At 45.4% G+C, this 18562-nt stretch overlaps 1 protein-coding gene across 5 annotated transcripts in view; it reads left to right on the forward strand.

Annotated features, from left to right (window-relative positions):
* The window catches only part of sh3gl2a (SH3 domain containing GRB2 like 2a, endophilin A1), a 79004-nt gene that overhangs the window by 49687 nt on the left and 10755 nt on the right, over nt 1–18562 (forward strand). For all 5 annotated transcript variants that reach the window (XR_010459671.1, XR_010459672.1, XM_065003829.1 and 2 more), the window contains exons 3-6: nt 3701–3773; nt 4043–4186; nt 4806–4939; nt 10038–10196. Coding sequence is in view for 3 of the 5 variants with exons in the window: in XM_065003829.1 (XP_064859901.1) it covers nt 3701–3773; nt 4043–4186; nt 4806–4939; nt 10038–10196 (510 nt within the window). In the remaining 2 variants the exon portion in view is untranslated. The remainder of the gene's footprint in view (nt 1–3700; nt 3774–4042; nt 4187–4805; nt 4940–10037; nt 10197–18562) is intronic.

Genomic DNA, 18562 nt, shown 5'->3' on the forward strand with positions numbered 1-18562 from the left:
TCTTTCTAGTTTCTAGAATTCTAGTTCTAAGAATCCTCTTTCTAGTTCTCTAAGAATCCTCTTTCTATTTCTCTAAGAATTCTCTAAGAATCCTCTTTCTAGTTCTCTAAGAATCCTCTTTCTAGTTCTCTAAGAATCCTCTTTCTATTTCTCTAAGAATCCGCTCTTTCTATTTCTCTAAGAATCCTCTCTTTCTATTTCTCTAAGAATCCTCTTTCTATTTCTCTAAGAATCCTCTCTTTCTATTTATCTAAGAATCCTCTCTTTCTATTTCTCTAAGAATCCTCTCTTTCTATTTCTCTAAGAATCCTCTCTTTCTATTTATCTAAGAATCCTCTCTTTCTTCTTCAATATTACAATGTTGTGATGAATGAGCCCATTCTCCCAAGCCTTGTTCATTTGTGTTAGAAACTATATCCTCACCACTCCATTTTCTATTCACTCCAAGGGGTTATCCCCATAGTCCTATTGTATTACATTGTGCGGTGCACTGCACATTTACTTTTTTTCAATAAAAGAGAGACATTTATCTCATTTTAAATGCCTTGGAAAAATTCTTATGAAATTGCTTCTAGAAAGTGGGAAAATGAAGTGTGCGTGCATTGTGATTGGGGAGAGACCAAGCCAAAACCATTTCTGTAGTGTAGTGTCTTATTCTAGACAGCTGGGGAGGCTGAGGAGTGTATAGCAGAGCCATGTATTTAAATATAGGGCTCTGGCGAATAGTAGTGTGAGGTCTGTGTTGAAGAAGGCAGAGACTGGCATATCTGACCAGCATCAAGTGGGAAAACAAAAGCAATCTTCACCAGCTGTCAGCTTTGCATGTAGTCTCTCCCTCCACCTCCACACTACAGAGTACAGTCCCTTCATGTTCTGTCCAGGCATGTTGTCTCTCCCTCCACCTCCACACTACAGAGTACAGTCCCTTCATGTTCTGTCCAGGCATGTAGTCTCTCCCTCCACACTACAGAGTACAGTCCCTTCATGTTCTGTCCAGGCATGTTGTCTCTCCCTCCACCTCCACACTACAGAGTACAGTCCCTTCATGTTCTGTCCAGGCATGTTGTCTCTCCCTCCACCTCCACACTACAGAGTACAGTCCCTTCATGTTCTGTCCAGGCATGTTGTCTCTCCCTCCACCTCCACACTACAGAGTACAGTCCCTTCATGTTCTGTCCAGGCATGTAGTCTCTCCCTCCACACTACAGAGTACAGTCCCTTCATGTTCTGTCCAGGCATGTTGTCTCTCCCTCCACCTCCACACTACAGAGTACAGTCCCTTCATGTTCTGTCCAGGCATGTTGTCTCTCCCTCCACCTCCACACTACAGAGTAAAGTCCCTTCATGTTCTGTCCAGGCATGTAGTCTCTCCCTCCACTTCCACACTACAGAGTACAGTCCCTTCATGTTCTGTCCAGGCATGTTGTCTCTCCCTCCACCTCCACACTACAGAGTACAGTCCCTTCATGTTCTGTCCAGGCATGTTGTCTCTCCCTCCACCTCCACACTACAGAGTAAAGCCCCTTCATGTTCTGTCCAGGCATGTAGTTTCTCCCTCCACACTACAGAGTACAGTCCCTTCATGTTCTGTCCAGGCATGTTGTCTCTCCCTCCACCTCCACACTACAGAGTAAAGCCCCTTCATGTTCTGTCCAGGCATGTAGTTTCTCCCTCCACCTCCACACTACAGAGTACAGTCCCTTCATGTTCTGTCCAGGCATGTTGTCTCTCCCTCCACCTCCACACTACAGAGTACAGTCCCTTCATGTTCTGTCCCAGGCATGTTGTCTCTCCCTCTCCAGGCAGAGTACAGTCCCTTCATGTTCTGTCCAGGCATGTTGTCTCTCCCTCCACCTCCACACTACAGAGTACAGTCCCTTCATGTTCTGTCCAGGCATGTTGTCTCTCCCTCCACCTCCACACTACAGAGTACAGTCCCTTCATGTTCTGTCCAGGCATGTTGTCTCTCCCTCCACCTCCACACTACAGAGTACAGTCCCTTCATGTTCTGTCCAGGCATGTTGTCTCTCCCTCCACCTCCACACTACAGAGTACAGTCCCTTCATGTTCTGTCCAGGCATGTTGTCTCTCCCTCCACCTCCACACTACAGAGTACAGTCCCTTCATGTTCTGTCCAGGCATGTTGTCTCTCCCTCCACCTCCACACTACAGAGTACAGTCCCTTCATGTTCTGTCCAGGCATGTTGTCTCTCCCTCCACACTACAGAGTACAGTCCCTTCATGTTCTGTCCAGGCATGTTGTCTCTCCCTCCACCTCCACACTACAGATGTTCTGTAGGCAGTCCCTTCATGTTCTGTCCAGGCATGTTGTCTCTCCCTCCACCTACAGAGTACAGTCCCTTCATGTTCTGTCCAGGCATGTTGTCTCTCCCTCCACCTCCACACTACAGAGTAAAGTCCCTTCATGTTCTTCTGTTTCTCCACCTCCACACCAGGCAGTCCCTTCATGTTCTGTCTCTCCCTCCACCTCCACACTACAGAGTACAGTCCCTTCATGTTCTGTCCAGGCAGTCTCTCCCTCCACCTCCACACTACAGAGTACAGTCCCTTCATGTTCTGTCCAGGCATGTTGTCTCTCCCTCCACACTACAGAGTACAGTCCCTTCATGTTCTGTCCAGGCATGTTGTCTCTCCCTCCACCTCCACACTACAGAGTACAGAGTACAGTCCCTTCATGTTCTGTCCAGGCATGTTGTCTCTCCCTCCACCTCCACACTACAGAGTACAGTCCCTTCATGTTCTGTCCAGGCATGTTGTCTCTCCCTCCACCTCCACACTACAGAGTACAGTCCCTTCATGTTCTGTCCAGGCATGTTGTCTCTCCCTCCACCTCCACACTACAGAGTACAGTCCCTTCATGTTCTGTCCAGGCATGTTGTCTCCCTCACCTCCACACTACAGAGTACAGTCCCTTCATGTTCTGTCCAGGCATGTTGTCTCTCCCTCCACACTACAGAGTCAGTCCCTTCTCCAGGCATGTTGTCTCTCCCTCCACCTCCACACTACAGAGTAAAGCCCCTTCATGTTCTGTCCAGGCATGTAGTTTCTCCCTCCACACTACAGAGTACAGTCCCTTCATGTTCTGTCCAGGCATGTTGTCTCTCCCTCCACCTCCACACTACAGAGTAAAGTCCCTTCATGTTCTGTCCAGGCATGTTGTCTCTCCCTCCACACTACAGAGTAAAGCCCCTTCATGTTCTGTCCAGGCATGTTGTCTCTCCCTCCACCTCCACACTACAGAGTAAAGTCCCTTCATGTTCTGTCCAGGCATGTTGTCTCTCCCTCCACCTCCACACTACAGAGTAAAGCCCCTTCATATTCTGTCCAGGCGTGTTATCCCTCGCTCCACCTCCACACTACAGAGTACAGTCCCTTCATGTTCTGTCCAGGCGTGTTATCTCTCGCTCCACACTACAGGAAACAAAGCCTTCCTCCTCCTTCTGTGTTTTCTCTCATTCTCTCCATCTTTTCTCCTTCTTCTCTCTTCCCCCCTACACCCTAGCTCTCTCTTCTGTCTTTCTGCCTCAATCTCCTGCTTCTCTCTCCTCCTCCCTCACCTCTCTCTATCTCTTTTCTGTCTTAATCTCTTTCTTCCCTCTCACCCCCCCTGTCTTTTCTGTCTCTGTCATAATCTCTCTCTCCTTTTTTAAATATATATCTCTCTCTGTGTGGGTTGTAGAAGGTGGACACCACCAGTAGGGCGGTGATGGACATTATGACCAAGACCACTGAGTATCTGCAGCCCAACCCAGGTGAGACACGTGCCATGGCTGGTCTCAAATGGCACCCTATCCCCTATATAGTGCACTACATTTGACCTGAGCCCTATGGACCCTGCTGAAAATAAATGCACCGTGTTTTGGTCAACCCTTTTTGATGATAGATTTTTATTTAATTGAATAAATTATACGCATGACAATACACCATAATCAAGCACATGTTTAAAAAGTAAACTTGTACGGCAAGTTTGATTTGATTTAATTGATTGAGTGATTTATGAATGAATTGTTTGCGTGTACAGCCTCCAGAGCCAAGATGACCATGATCAACTCCATGTCTAAGATGCGTGGCCAGGAGAAGGGTCTGGGCTACATCCAGACCGAGACCGTCCTGGGAGAGTCCATGCAGAAGTTTGGCAGGGAGCTCGGGGAAGAGTCCAACTTTGGTAAGTCACTATGGCCGTACTAGCCTTCTAAATAGTAGGCTTTTGGGTATACGGAAATATAACGTTGTATAGGATGTGACATTTCTAAAATGTTGTATGTTTTAAATGCCAGGATGTTATACTCATGTAGTCTTTTCATCAAGTAGAATTCGCTGCACACTATTGAAGAGAATCATCTTTTTGCACTTGTTTGAACATGTTTGACAACAGCTCATAATCAGAATAGGGACTCGCTCTACAAAAATGTACGAATGACGGGGAACAAACGCGATTGCGCATTTGATGATGCCTTCTCAGTACGGATGAGTAGTATGTTGAAATGATAATGGTTGCTTACTGCATACCTTTCTACTAAACAGTATGTAGTACTATTAGTACCCAGTATGTAGTTTTAGTTAGTAGTAGGCAAGACTGATTTCGATCACCGCCATTGTCTATTTATAATGGTGCTGATTGCTAGACTGCCCCCAGATTTGTTTGTGCGGCCTTGCCGACTCATAAGACCAAACAAACAACGGAGCGGGCTAGCTTAGCGATCATAAACAACATTGATGTGCTCCTCAACTTGTCTGAAGGAGATGGAGGAGTACATGTTATATTATGCCCCTGTGTGTTCCAGGCCTGGCTCTGATCGATGCTGGGGAGTCCATGCGTGAGCTGGGGGAGGTGAAGGACGCTCTCGACATGGAGGTCAAGCAGAACTTCCTGGACCCGCTGCAGACCCTCCACGACAAAGACCTCAAGGAGATTGCGGTGAGACTTGGATTTATTCATTTTATTTGATATTTCATGCAACATTGAGACCCAGACTGGGGGAAAGTAAGGCCGTCTGGTAATACAACATGCCCAGAAACTATAGGCTACTACACCACTATTTAACATTGCTGCATGTCAGCCGCCAATTGACTGGAAACCGGGTGGTTTATCCTCCAAATTGCTTTGTGGTTTGAGGAGAACACTTACATTTTGTCAAGACGGAGATGAATGGCCGAAACCGAGGTGCCATTACAATACACACAGGTGTCTTTGTAACAGATGTCTCTTTCAATTCATCAAATTGCGGGTGCACAGAGCACTGTTGGGGTTTGGACGAATGTGTGCAGGTAGGCTACAGGAGCGCCTTGGTTAAGTGATTGTTTGACAATCAGATGAAAACATCATGACTGGTTGTGTTTGTGCCACAATTAGAAGGCATAGGCGTGTCCATAAGGCTGGGGAAGCTTTCCCTAAAGTACATTTGAAGTAGCTTCTTTTTTAACTTTTTTAAACTGTAGATTGTTTGAACTCGCATAGTCCACAGTTGAAGGGCCCGCAATTTGGGCAAATACCAAATAGATGATTGTTGAGTTGCGACTATCAGTGAGAAGAAGAGAGACCCAGCCAGGCATATCGCAATATTTAAAAATACAATTGCAGAAAAACTGTTTGGAAAGCAAATGGCTTATTGCTGTAAAGAGATGACAGTGAAGATACTCACCTGTCTTTTAGTGATCAAAATTCATAACTTAATTGAGTGAACAGTAGCGAGAACATCAGCCATATCCCCGGTGAGTGTGCATATTCACTGTCTTTGTCATTGGGTCAGTACCACTTTTTTTGTTTGTTTTTGGACAAACATTTCCTCCTTCAGGTTGTATTTGTGTCTCCCCTTCCCATAGGCCGATTAGATGGATCAGACAACATCGTTTTTATTGATATGTTTGTCAGTGTCAGCAGAGTAAGCTACCCTGCAATTTATGTAGTATAGGTGTCTCGTACCGGTAAGAAATTAAGTCTACTTTCACCCCTGGACCCAGGTCTCTTTTTTGAGTGAGTACTGCATTAAAAAAAATCCCTACATACAAAATACAAGGATAACAAGAACAGTGCACTCACATGACATAATAGCAAAACTGCATAACAGACATAACACAATAACAGCATAGCAAGCTAGACACACCACCCTAATAACAACACGGCAAGCTAGACACACCACCCTAATAACAACACGGCAAGCTAGACACACCACCTAATAACAACACAACAAGCTAGACACACCACCCTAATAACAACACGGCAAGCTAGACACACCACCCTAATAACAACACGGCAAGCTAGACACACCACCTAATAACAACACGGCAAGCTAGACACACCACCTAATAACAACACGGCAAGCTAGACACACCACCTAATAACAACACGGCAAGCTAGACACACCACCCTAATAACAACACGGCAAGCTAGACACACCACCTAATAACAACACGGCAAGCTAGACACACCACCTAATAACAACACGGCAAGCTAGACACACCACCTAATAACAACACGGCAAGCTAGACACACCACCTAATAACAACACGGCAAGCTAGACACACCACCTAATAACAACACGGCAAGCTAGACACACCACCACAATAACAACACGGCAAGCTAGACACACCACCCTAATAACAACACGGCAAGCTAAACACACCACCTAATAACAACACGGCAAGCTAGACACACCACCTAATAACAACACGGCAGGCTAGACACACCACCCTAATAACAACACGGCAAGCTAGACACACCACCCTAATAACAACACGGCAAGCTAGACACACCACCCTAATAACAATATGGCAAGCTAGACACACCACCACAATAACAACACGGCAGGCTAGACACACCACCCTAATAACAAGGCAAGCTAGACACACCACCGTAGTAACAACACGGCAAGCTAGACACACCACCCTAATAACAACACGGCAAGCTAGACACACCACCTAATAACAACACGGCAAGCTAGACACACCACCACAATAACAACACGGCAAGCTAGACACACCACCTTAATAACAACACGGCAAGCTAGACACACCACCACAATAACAACACGGCAAGCTAGACACACCACCACAATAACAACACGGCAAGCTAGACACACCACCTAATAACAACACGGCAAGCTAGACACACCACCTAATAACAACACGGCAAGCTAGACACACCACCTAATAACAACACGGCAAGCTAGACACACCACCTAATAACAACACGGCAAGCTAGACACACCACCTAATAACAACACGGCAAGCTAGACACACCACCTAATAACAACATGGCAAGCTAGACATAACATGGTAAGCTAGACCGATGTACCGTTAATTTTCTATGTCCTTAATGAGACACATTGAAAGTCATTACATACATTACAACATACAACTCAAATCCTAGTCACGTTGAAAGCAGACCAGGAAAATGTTAATTTAAAAAATGTAACGTTAATGCCAACGTTGCACCTTTATATGCACATAAATAAGTGGAGTAACAATCACTTCATCTAGACATTGACATCAGTTGGATAACTCCTAATGCTCAGTCAATGTTTACTGCCTTGGAGGGAGAGGCAGCATGTTTACTCTACTCTCTCGTTGGAGTTGCCCAATACAATTACATTCGTCTCCCTGCCAGACCACAGAATCAATACTCAGCTGGTAAAGTTTAGATTCTCGGAGAGCTTCATTTAGACTTTTTTGTTCTAAGGGCAGAGGGAAAATAAACTCTGGCATACTAAAAGTTTATAATTGACTCTGAATAATCATATGCCTGAAGGTGTCTGATACGGGTAAGCATTGGTGATGGCACCACCTTCAGATTATTTCGGACTCCATTTTGTTGCTCCCAGCCTATAGACAGAAACTAAAACAAGAAGCTCCCGCGCTCAGGTCTGTTCAACGCTGGTCCGACCAATCTGATTCCACGCTTCAAGATTGCTTCGATCACGTGGACTGGGATATGTTCCGCATTGCTTCAAACAACAACATTGACGAATACGCTGATTCGGTGAGCGAGTTCATTAGAAAGTGCATCGACGATGTCGTACCCAAAGCAACTATTAAAACATTCAGAAACCGTGGATTGATGGCAATATTCGCGCGAAACTGAAAGCGCGAACCACTCCTTTTAATCCTGGCAAGGTGACCGGAAACATGACCGAATACAAACAGTGTAGCTATTCCCTCCGGAAGGCAATCAAACAAGCTAAGCGTCAGTATAGAGACAAAAGTGGAGTCGCAATTCAACGGCTCAGACACGAGGTATGTGGCAGGGTCTACAGTCAATCACGGATTACAAAAAGAAAACCAGCCCCGTCGCAGACCAGGATGTCTTGCTCCCAGACAGACTAAACAGCTTCTTTGCTCGCTTTGAGGACAATACAGTGCCACTGTCACGGCCCGCTACCAAAACCGGCGGACTGTCCTTCACTGCAGCCGACGTGAGTAAAACATTTAAACGTGTTAAACCTCGCAAGTCTGCAGGCCCAGACGGCATCCCCAGCCGCGTTCTCAGAGCATGCGCAGACCAGCTGGCTGGTGTGTTTACGGACATATTCAATCAATCCTTATCCCAGTCTGCTGTTCCCACATGCTTCAAGAGGGCCACCATTGTTCCTGTTCCCAAGAAAGCTAAGGTAACTGAGCTAAACGACTATCGCCCCGTAGCACTCACTTCCGTCATCATGAAGTGCTTTGAGAGACTAGTCAAGGACCATATCACCTCCACCCTACCTGACATCCTAGACCCACTCCAATTTGCTTACCGCCCCAATAGGTCCACAGACAACGCAATCGCAACCACACTGCACACTGCCCTAACCTATCTGGACAAGAGGAATACCTATGTGAGAATGCTGTTCATCGACTACAGCGCAGCATTCAACACCATAGTACCCTCCAAACTCATCATCAAGCTCGAGACCCTGGGTCTCGACCCCGCCCTGTGCAACTGGGTACTGGACTTCCTGATGGGCCTCCCCCAGGTGGTGAGGGTAGGTAACAACATCTCCATCCTGCTGATCCTCAACACTGGGGCCCCACAAGGGTGCGTTCTGAGCCCTCTCCTGTACTCCCTGTTCACCCACGACTGCGTGGCCACGCACACCTCCAACTCAATCATCAAGTTTGCAGATGTGGTAGGCTTGATTACCAACAACGACGTGACAGCCTACAGGGAGGAGGTGAGGGCCCTCTGTGTGTGGTGTCAGGAAAATAACCTCACACTCAATGTCAACAAAACAAAGGAGATGATCGTGGACTTCAGAAAACAGCAGAGGGAGCACCCCCCACCCATCCACATCGACGGGACAGGAGTGGAGAGGGTAGTAAGTTTTAAGTTCCTTGGCGTACACATCACGGACAAACTGAATTGGTCCACTCACACAGACAGTGTGGTGAAGAAGGCGCAACAGCGCCTTTTCAACCTCAGGAGGCTGAAGAAATTCGGCTTGTCACCAAAAGCACTCACAAACTTTTACAGATGCACAATGTATCACTAGCCACTTTAAACAATGGCACTTTTATATGTTTACATACCCTACATTACTCATCTCATATGTATATACTGTACTCGATACCATCTACTGCATCTTGCCTATGCCGTTTTGCACCATCACTCATTCATATATTTTTATGTACATATTCTTCATTCCTTTACACTTGGGTGTATAAGGTAGTTGTTGTGAAATTGTTAAGTTAGATTACTCGTTGGTTATTACGGCATTGTCGGAACTAGAAGCACAAGCATTTCACTACACTTGCATTAACATCTGCTAACCATGTGTATGTGACAAATAAAATTTGATTTGATCTGATGTGGCCGGGAGCTCCGGTCATGTTGCTGGCATATGCCTGTCCAATCTGAGGTCAGGGGTTGTTTCAGGACTGGGCCATGAGTTGAACTGGACCAAGCTGAGCTGGACCAGCACAGTACGGTTTGGGTTGGTACAAAAAGGATGAAGTCGTCTAACCATTTGGAGTGATCCCTGTCTAACCTGTCACTCTTATCACCCTTTCTTCCTTCCTTTTCCTTCCTCTCCTCGCAGCATCACCTGAAGAAACTGGAAGGCCGCCGTCTGGACTTCGACTACAAGAAGAAGCGTCAGGGCAAGGTGACGGACGACGAGATCAAACAGGCTCTGGAGAAGTTTGACGATACCAAGGAGATCGCTGAGCTCAGCATGTTCAACCTGTTGGAGAGTGATGTAAGGAATATGTTTCTACCGTTACACACACACTGTGTGGGAAGTAGGTAGGTAGGTAGGTAGTGTGTGTGTGTGTGTGTGTGCGCGATGACCCACCATTGACACATGAGCACCATGTTTTCCTCCTGTACTGTAGGTTCAGTGTGAAGTGGTGAACTAATTAATAAATGCAAGTATACTGTTTACCTGTAGGTCTAAGCACTAAATATCTATATTGCTAGTAGTGTAGTAAGCAGTAGTAGTAAGCAGCAGTAAGTAGTAAGCAAAAGTAGCAGTAGTAGTAGCAGCAGGTAATAGTAGTAGTAGGAAACAGCAGTGGTAGTAGCAGCAGGTAATAGTAGCAGCAGTAATAGTAGCAGCAGGTAATAGTAGCAGCAGGTAATAGTAGCAGCAGGTAATACAAGCAGCAGCAGGTAATAGTAGCTAGGTAGTAGCAGCAGGTAATAGTAGCAGCAGGTAATACCAGCCCTAATAGTACAACAGGTAATAGACACACCAGGTAATAACAACAGGCAAGGTAATACACAGCAGGTAATAGTAGCAGCAGGCAAGCTAGACACAGCAGGTAATAAGCAGCACGGTAAGCTAGACACACCACCTAATAACACGGTAATAGTAAGCAGGTAATACACACCAGGTAATAACAACACGGCAAGCTAGACACACCACCTAATAAGCAACAGGTAAGCTAGACACAGCACCTAATAAGCAGCACGGTAATAGTAGCAGCAGGTAATAGTACAACAGGTAATAGCTAGACACACCACCAGCAGGTAATAACAGCACGGCAAGCTAGACAGGTAATAGTAACAGGTAATAGTAGCAGCAGGCTAGACACACCAGCAGGTAATAACAACACGGCAGGTAATAAGCTAGAGTAGCACCAGGTAATAACAACACGGCAAGCTAGCACAATAGTAGCAGCAGGTAATAAGCAGCAGGTAATAGCTAGACACACCACAGGTAATAACAACACGGCAAGGTAGTAGTAGCAGCAGCAGCAGCAGGTAATAGTAACAACAGTGGTAGTAGCAAGGTAAGAGTAGCACCAGGTAATAACAACACGGCAGCAGTGGTACACACCAGGTAATAACAACACGTAATAGTAAGCTAGTAGTACAGCACCACCTAATAACAGCATGGCAAGCTAGACACACCAGGTAATAACAATAGTAGGCAGGTAATAGACACATAGTACCAGCAATAACAACACGGCAAGCTAGACACACCACCCAGCAGGTAATAAGTAGCAAGCTAGACACACCAGTAGCAGCAGTAATAACAACACGGCATAGTAGACAGTACCAGCAGGTAATAGTACAGCAGGTAATAGTAGCAGCAGGTAGACACACCAGGTAATAACAACAGGGCAAGCTAGACACACCACCTAATAGTACAGCACGGCAAGCTAGGACAGTACCAGCAGTGGTAGTAACAACAGGTAATAGTAGACACACCACCACAGTAATAGTAGCAGCAGGTAAGCTAGACAGCACCACCAGGTAATAGTAGCAGCAAGCAGGTAATAGTACAGGTAATAGTAGCAGCAGGTAATAACAACATAGGCAAGCTAGAGCAGCAGGTAATAACAACACGGCAAGTAGTAACACACCACCTAATAACAGGTAATAGTAGCAGCAGTAGCACGGCAAGGTAACAGTAGCACAGTAATAACAACAGTAGCAAGCTAGACACAGCAGCAGTAATAGTACAACAGGTAATAGTAGCAGCAGCATGGTGGTAGTAGTAGCATAGACAGATGTAAGTAGCAGCAGGTAATTAGCAGCAGGTATGTCCAGTAATAGTAGCAGCAGGTAGTAAAGTCATTGGTATAGCATTAGGTAATATAGCAGCAGGTAATCCTAGTCACGTTGAAGGTAGCAGACCAGGTAATAAATAGCAGGTAGTAGCAGCAGTAATAGTAAAAATAGTAGCAGCAGGTAATAGTAGCAGCGTTAGCAGCAGTAATAGTAGCAGCATAGTAATAAGTAGCAGCAGTAATAGTAATAGTAATAGTAGCAGCAGTTAGTAGCAGCAGTAGTAGCAGCAAGTAGTAGGCAGTAAGTCAGTAGTAGTAGCAGGTAATAGTAGCAGCAGTGGTAGTAGCAGCAGGTAATAGTAGCAGCAAGCAGCAGGTAATAGTAGCAGCAGGTAAAGTAGTACAGTAGTAGTATAATAGCAGCAGGTCAAGGTTTAGTAATAGTAGAGTAGTAGCAGTAATAGTAGTAGCAGCAGGTAATAGTAGCAGCAGGTCGTAGTAGCAGCAGGTAATAGTAGCAAGTGGTAATTCGTCTCCCTAGCAGACCAGGTAAGTAATAGCAGCAGTGGGTAGTTTAATTCTCGGGTAATAGGATAGTAGCAGCAGGTAATAGTAGAGCAGTAATAGTAGCAGCAGGTAATAGTAGCAGCAGGTACTAAAAGTTTATAATTGTAATAGCAGCAGGTAATAAGTATAGCAGGTAATAGTAGCAGCAGGTAATGGTAGCAGCAGGTAATAGTAGCAGCAGGTAATAGTAGCAGCAGGTAATAGTAGCAGCAGGTAATAGTAGCAGCAGTGGTAGTAGCACAGTAATAGTAAAGCAGTGGTAGTAGTAGCAGCAGGTAATAGTAGCAGCAGGTAATAGTAGCAGCAGGCGTAGCAGGTAATTAGCAGCAAGTAATAGTAGCAGCAGGTAATAGTAGCAGCAGGTATAGTAGCAGCAGGTAATAGTTCAGGTAATAGTAGCTGTAGTAGTAGCAGCAGGTGATTCGGTGTAGCAGTTCAGTGGCAGGTAATAGTAGCAGCAGGTAATAGTAGCAGCAGGTAATAGTAGCAGCAGGTAATAACATTAGTAAAGCAGGTAATAGTAGCAGCAGCAGTAATAGTAGCAGCAGGTAATAGTAGCAGCAGGTTAGTAATCCTGGTAAGGTGACAGGTAATAGTAGCAGCAGTAATACAAACAGTAGTAGCAGCATTGGTAGTAGCAGCAGTAGTAGTAGCAGCAGGTCAGTAGCAAGTAGTAGCAGCAGGTAATAGTAGCAGCAGGTAATAGTAGCAGCAGGTAATAGAGTAGCATAATAGTAGCAACATTGGTAGTAGCAGCAGGTAATAGTAGCAGCAGTAGCAGTCAGTACAGCAGTGGTAAGTAGCAGCAGGTGGTAGTAGCAGGGTCTACAGTCAAGCAGCAGGTAATAGTACAGCAGGTAATAGTAGCAACCAGCCCAGGTAATAGTAGTAGCAGCAGGTAATAGCAGCAGCAGTGGTAGTAGCAGCAGGTAATAGTAGCCCAAGTAGCACAGACTAAACAGCTTCTTTGCTCGTAATAGTAGCAGCAGGTAATACAGTGCCAGGTAGTATCAGCAGGTAATAGTAGCACCAGGTACTGTCCTTCACTATAGTAGTGGTAAAACATTTAAACGTGTAAAGTAGCAGCAGGTAATAGTAGCAGCAGGTAATAGTAATAGACCAGCTGGTAATAGTGCAGGTAATACAGTAGCAGCAGGTAATAGTCAGCAGGTAATAGTATCAGGTAATCTGCATTGGTGTTCCCAGCAGTAAGGTAGCAGCAGTGGTAGTAGCAGAGGCCAGCATTGTTAGTAGTTCCCAGGTAATAAGCTAAGGTAATGAGCAGTAGTAGCAGCAGGTAATAGTAGCAGCAGGCACTCAGCTTAGTAGCAGCAGGTAATAGTTGAGAGCAGTAATAGTAGCAGCAGGTAATAGTAGCAGCAGTGGTACCTAGCACATAATAGTAGCAGCAGTGGTAGTGCAGGTAATAGTAGCAGCAGGTAGTAGCAGCAGGTACAGACAGCAGCAATCGCAACCACACTGCAGCAGCAGTGGTAGCAGCAGGTAATACCTAGCAGCAGTAATGCTGTACTAGTAGCGCAGCAGGTAATAGTAGCAGCAGGTAATAGTACCAGGTAATAGTAGCAGCAGGTAAGCAGCAGGTAAAGTAGCAGCAGTACCCAGGTAATAGTAGCAGCAGTGGTAGTAGCAACTGGGTAGCTGGAATTAGCAGTGGTAGTAGCAGCAGGTAATAGTAGCAGGGTAGGTAACAGGTAATAGTAGTAGCAGAGTAATAGTCCATCCTGGTAATAGTAGCAGCAGTGGTAGTAGCAGCAGGTAGCAAGGTAATAGTAGCAGCAGGTAATAGTAGCAGCTCTCCTGTACAGCAGGTAATAAGTAATAGCAGCAGTGCGTAGTAGCAGCAGGTAGTAGCAGCAGGGTCCAAGTAGTCAGCAGCAGTAATGTAGCAGCAGGTAGTTGTAATAGTACCAGCAGCACGGTAATAGTAGCAGGAGTGGTGTAGCAGCAGGTGTGGTAGTAGCAGCAGGTAATACAGGTATAGCAGCAGTAATGTAGCAGCAGGTAATAGTACAGCAGGAGAGTGATCAGCCCAGGTAGTAGCAGCAGGTAATAGTAGCAGCAGGAGCAGCCCCCAATAGTAGCATGGTAGTAGCAGCAGGTAATAGTAGCAGGAGCAGTAGTAGCATAGTAGCACAGGTAATAGTAGCAGCAGTGGTACACATCACGGACAAGTAGAATTGGTCCAGCAGGTAATAGTAGCAGAGCAGTGTGGTAGTAGCGCAGCAGCGCAGGTTTTCAGCAGGTAGTCAGGAGGCTGAAGAAATTCAGCAGCAGGTAATAGTTGTCACAGGTAATAGTAAAAGCAGTCAGCAGGTAATTACAGCAGGTAGTATAGCAGGTAATCAGTAGCAGCAGGTAATAGTGGTAATAGCACTTTGGTATAGCAGCAGGTAATAGTAGCAGCAGTGGTAGTAGCAGCAGGTAATAGCAGCAGGTAATAGTAGCAGCAGTAGTAGTAGCAGCAGGTAGTAGCAGCAGGTAATAGTAGCAGCAGGTAATAGTACAGGTATTCTGTACTCTTTAGCAGCAGGTAATAGTAGTAGCAGCTGTAGGTAATAGTAGCAGCAGGTAACTAGTAGCAGCAGTGGTAATTTAGTAGTAGCAGGTAATAGTAGTGAGCATGGTTCAGTAGCAGCAGGTAATAGTAGCAGGTAAAGCAGTGGTCATAGTTTGGTAATATGCAGCTAGTAGCCAAGTCTGTAGTCAGGGGTAATAGTAGCAGCAGGTACTAGGGCCATGAGTAGTTCACTGTAATAGTAGTAGCAGGTAATAGGAGCAGTGTAGTAGCAGCAGGTAATAGTAGCAGCAGGTAAAGTAGCAGCAGGTAATGTAATTGCATTTTAGCAGAGGTAATAGTAGCAGCAGGTAGTAGCAGGTAATAGTAGCAGCAGTGGTTAGCAGCAGGTAAAGTATAGTTAGTGCAGCAGGTAATGTAGCAGGTAATAGTAGCAGCAGTGGTAGTAGCAGCAGGTAATAGTAGCAGCAGGTAATAGTAGCAGCAGGTAATAGTGCAGCAGTAATAGTAGCAGCAAGTAATAGTAGCAGCAGTAATAGTAGCAGCAGTAAGTAGTAGCAGCAGGTAATAGTAGCAGCAGTGGTAGTAGTAGTAGTAGCCCAGGTAATAGTAGCAGCAGGTCTTATCACAGGTAATAGTAGCAGCAGGTTCCTTCAGTTTTAGTAGGTAATAGTCCTAGTAGCAGCAGCATAGTGAAGTACTGGTAGTAGCAGCAGTGGTAATAGTAGCAGCAGGTAATAGTAGCAGCAGTGGTAGTAGCAGCAGGTAGAGCACATAGTAGCAGCAGGTAATAGTAATAGCAGGTAATAGTAGCAGCAGTGTAGTAGCAGCAGGTAGTAGCAGCAGGTAATAGTAGCAGGTAAAGTAGCAGCATAGTAGCAGCAGGTAATAGTAGCAGCAGGTAATAGTGACCCACCATTGCAGCAGGTAATAGTAGCAGCAGGTAATAGTAGCAGCAGTGGTAGTAGCAGCAGTGGTAGTAGCAGCAGGTAATACCATTGACACAGTGGTAGTAGCAGCAGGTAATAGTAGCAGTAGTAGTAGCAGGTTAGTAGCAGCAGTGGGTATTAGCAAGTGGTAGTAGCAGCAGGTAATAGTAGCAGCAGTTTACCAGGTAATAGTAGCAGCAGGTAAATAGTAGCAGCAGGTAATAGTAGCAGTAGGTAATAGTAGCAGCATTGGGTAGGTAATAGTAGCAGCAGGTAATAGTAGCAGCAGGTAATAGTCAGTAGTAGCAGTAGTAGCAGGTAATAGTAGCAGCAGGTAATAGTAGCAGCAGGTAATAGTAATAGCAGGTAATAGTAGCAGCAGGTAATAGTAGCAGCAGGTAATAGTAGCAGCAGGTAATAGTAGCAGTAGGTAATAGTAATAGCAGGTAATAGTAGCAGCATTGGTAGTAGCAGTAATAGTAGCAGCAGGTAATAGTAGCAGGTAATAGTAGCAGCAGTAATAGTAGCAGCAGTAGCAGCAAGGTAATAGTAGCAGCAGGTAATAGTAAGCAGGTAATAGTAGCAGGTAAAGTAGTAGCAGGTAATAGTAGCAGCAGGTAATAGTAGGTAGGTAGTAGCAGCAGGTAATAGTAGCAGCAGGTAATAGTAGCAGCAGGTAATAGTAGCAGCAGGTAATAGTAGCAGCAAGTAATAGGTAATAGTAGCAGCAGGTAATAGTAGCAGCAGGTAATAGTAGCAGCAGGTAATAGTAGCAGCAGGTAATAGTAGCAGCAGTAATAGTAGCAGCAGTGGTAGTAGCAGCAGGTAATAGTAGCAGCAGGTAATAGTAGCAGCAGGTAATAGTAGCAGCAGGTAATAGTAGCAGCAGGTAATAGTAGCAGCAGGTAATAGTAGCAGCAGTAGCAGCAGGTAATAGTAGCAGCAGGTAATAGGTAAGGTAATAGTAGCAGCAGGTAATAGTAGCAGCAGCAGGTGGTAGTAGCAGCAGGTAATAGTAGCAGCAGGTAAGGTAGTAGTAATAGTAGCAGCAGGTAATAGTAATAGTAATAGCAGGTAATAGTAGCAGGTAATAGTAGTAGCAGCAGGTAATAGTAGTAGCAGGTAATAGTAGTAGCAGGTAATAGCAGCAGTAGGTAGTAGCAGCAGGTAATAGTAGTAATAGTAGTGGTAGTAGCAGGTAATAGTAGCAGTGGTAGTAGGTAATAGTAGCAGCAGTAATAGTAGCAGGTAATAGTAGCAGCAGTAGCAGCAGGTAATAGTGGTAGTAGCAGCAGGTAATAGTAGCAGCAGTGGTAGTAGTAAGCAGGTAATAGTAGCAGCAGTGGTAGTAGCAGCAGGTAATAGTAGCAGCAGTAGTAGTAGCAGCAGGTAATAGTAGCAGCAGGTAGTAGTAGCAGTAGTAGTAGCAGCAGGTAATAGTAGCAGCAGTGGTAGTAGCAGCAGGTAATAGTAGCAGCAGTGGTAGTAGCAGCAGGTAATAGTAGTAGCAGCAGGTAGTGGTAGTAGCAGCAGGTAATAGTAAGTGGTAGCAGGTAATAGCAGCAGGTAATAGTAGCAGCAGTAGTAGTAGCAGCAGGTAATAGTAGCAGCAGTGGTAGTAGCAGCAGGTAATAGTAGCAGCAGGTAATAGTAGCAGCAGTAGTAGTAGCAGTAGCAGCAGGTAATAGTAGCAGCAGTGGTAGTAGCAGCAGGTAATAGTAGCAGCAGTGGTAGTAGCAGCAGGTAATAGTAGCAGGTAATAGTAGCAGGTAGCAGCAGGTAATAGTAGCAGCAGTAATAGTAGTAGTAGCAGTGGTAGTAGCAGCAGGTAATAGTAGCAGCAGTGGTAGTAGCAGCAGGTAATAGTAGCAGCAGGTAATAGTAGCAGCAGGTAAGTAGTAGCAGCAGGTAATAGTAGCAGCAGTGGTAGCAGGTAGTAGTAGCAGTATAGTAGCAGCAGGGTAGTAGCAGCAGGTGGTAGTAGCAGCAGTAGTAATAGTAGCAGCAGTAGTAGTAGCAGCAGGTAATAGTAGCAGTGGTAGTAGCAGCAGGTAAGTGGTAGTAGCAGCAGGTAATAGTAGCAGCAGTAGTAGTAGCAGTGGTAGTAGCAGCAGGTAATAGTAGCAGCAGGTAATAGTAGCAGCAGGTAATAGTAGCAGCAGGTAGTAGCAGCAGGTAATAGTAGCAGCAGGTGGTAGTAGCAGCAGGTAATAGTAGCAGCAGGTAATAGTAGCAGCAGCAGGTAATAGTAGCAGCAGTAGTAATAGCAGCAGGTAATAGTAGCAGGTAATAGTATAGTAATAGTAGCAGCAGTGGTAGTAGCAGCAGGTAATAGTAGCAGCAGGGTAGTAGCAGCAGGTAATAGTAGCAGCAGTAGTAGTAGCAGCAGGTAATAGTAGCAGCAGTGGTAGTAGCAGCAGGTAATAGTAGCAGCAGTGGTAGTAGCAGCAGGTAATAGTAGCAGCAGTAAAAGTAGCATAGGTAATAGTAGCAGCAGGTAATAGTAGCAGCAGGTAATAGTAGCAGCAGGTAATAGTAGCAGCAGGTAATAGTAGCAGCAGGTAATAGTGGTAAT

This window comes from Oncorhynchus nerka, linkage group LG18, assembly GCF_034236695.1.
Source record: "Oncorhynchus nerka isolate Pitt River linkage group LG18, Oner_Uvic_2.0, whole genome shotgun sequence".
NCBI classification, from domain to species: Eukaryota; Metazoa; Chordata; class Actinopteri; order Salmoniformes; family Salmonidae; genus Oncorhynchus; species Oncorhynchus nerka.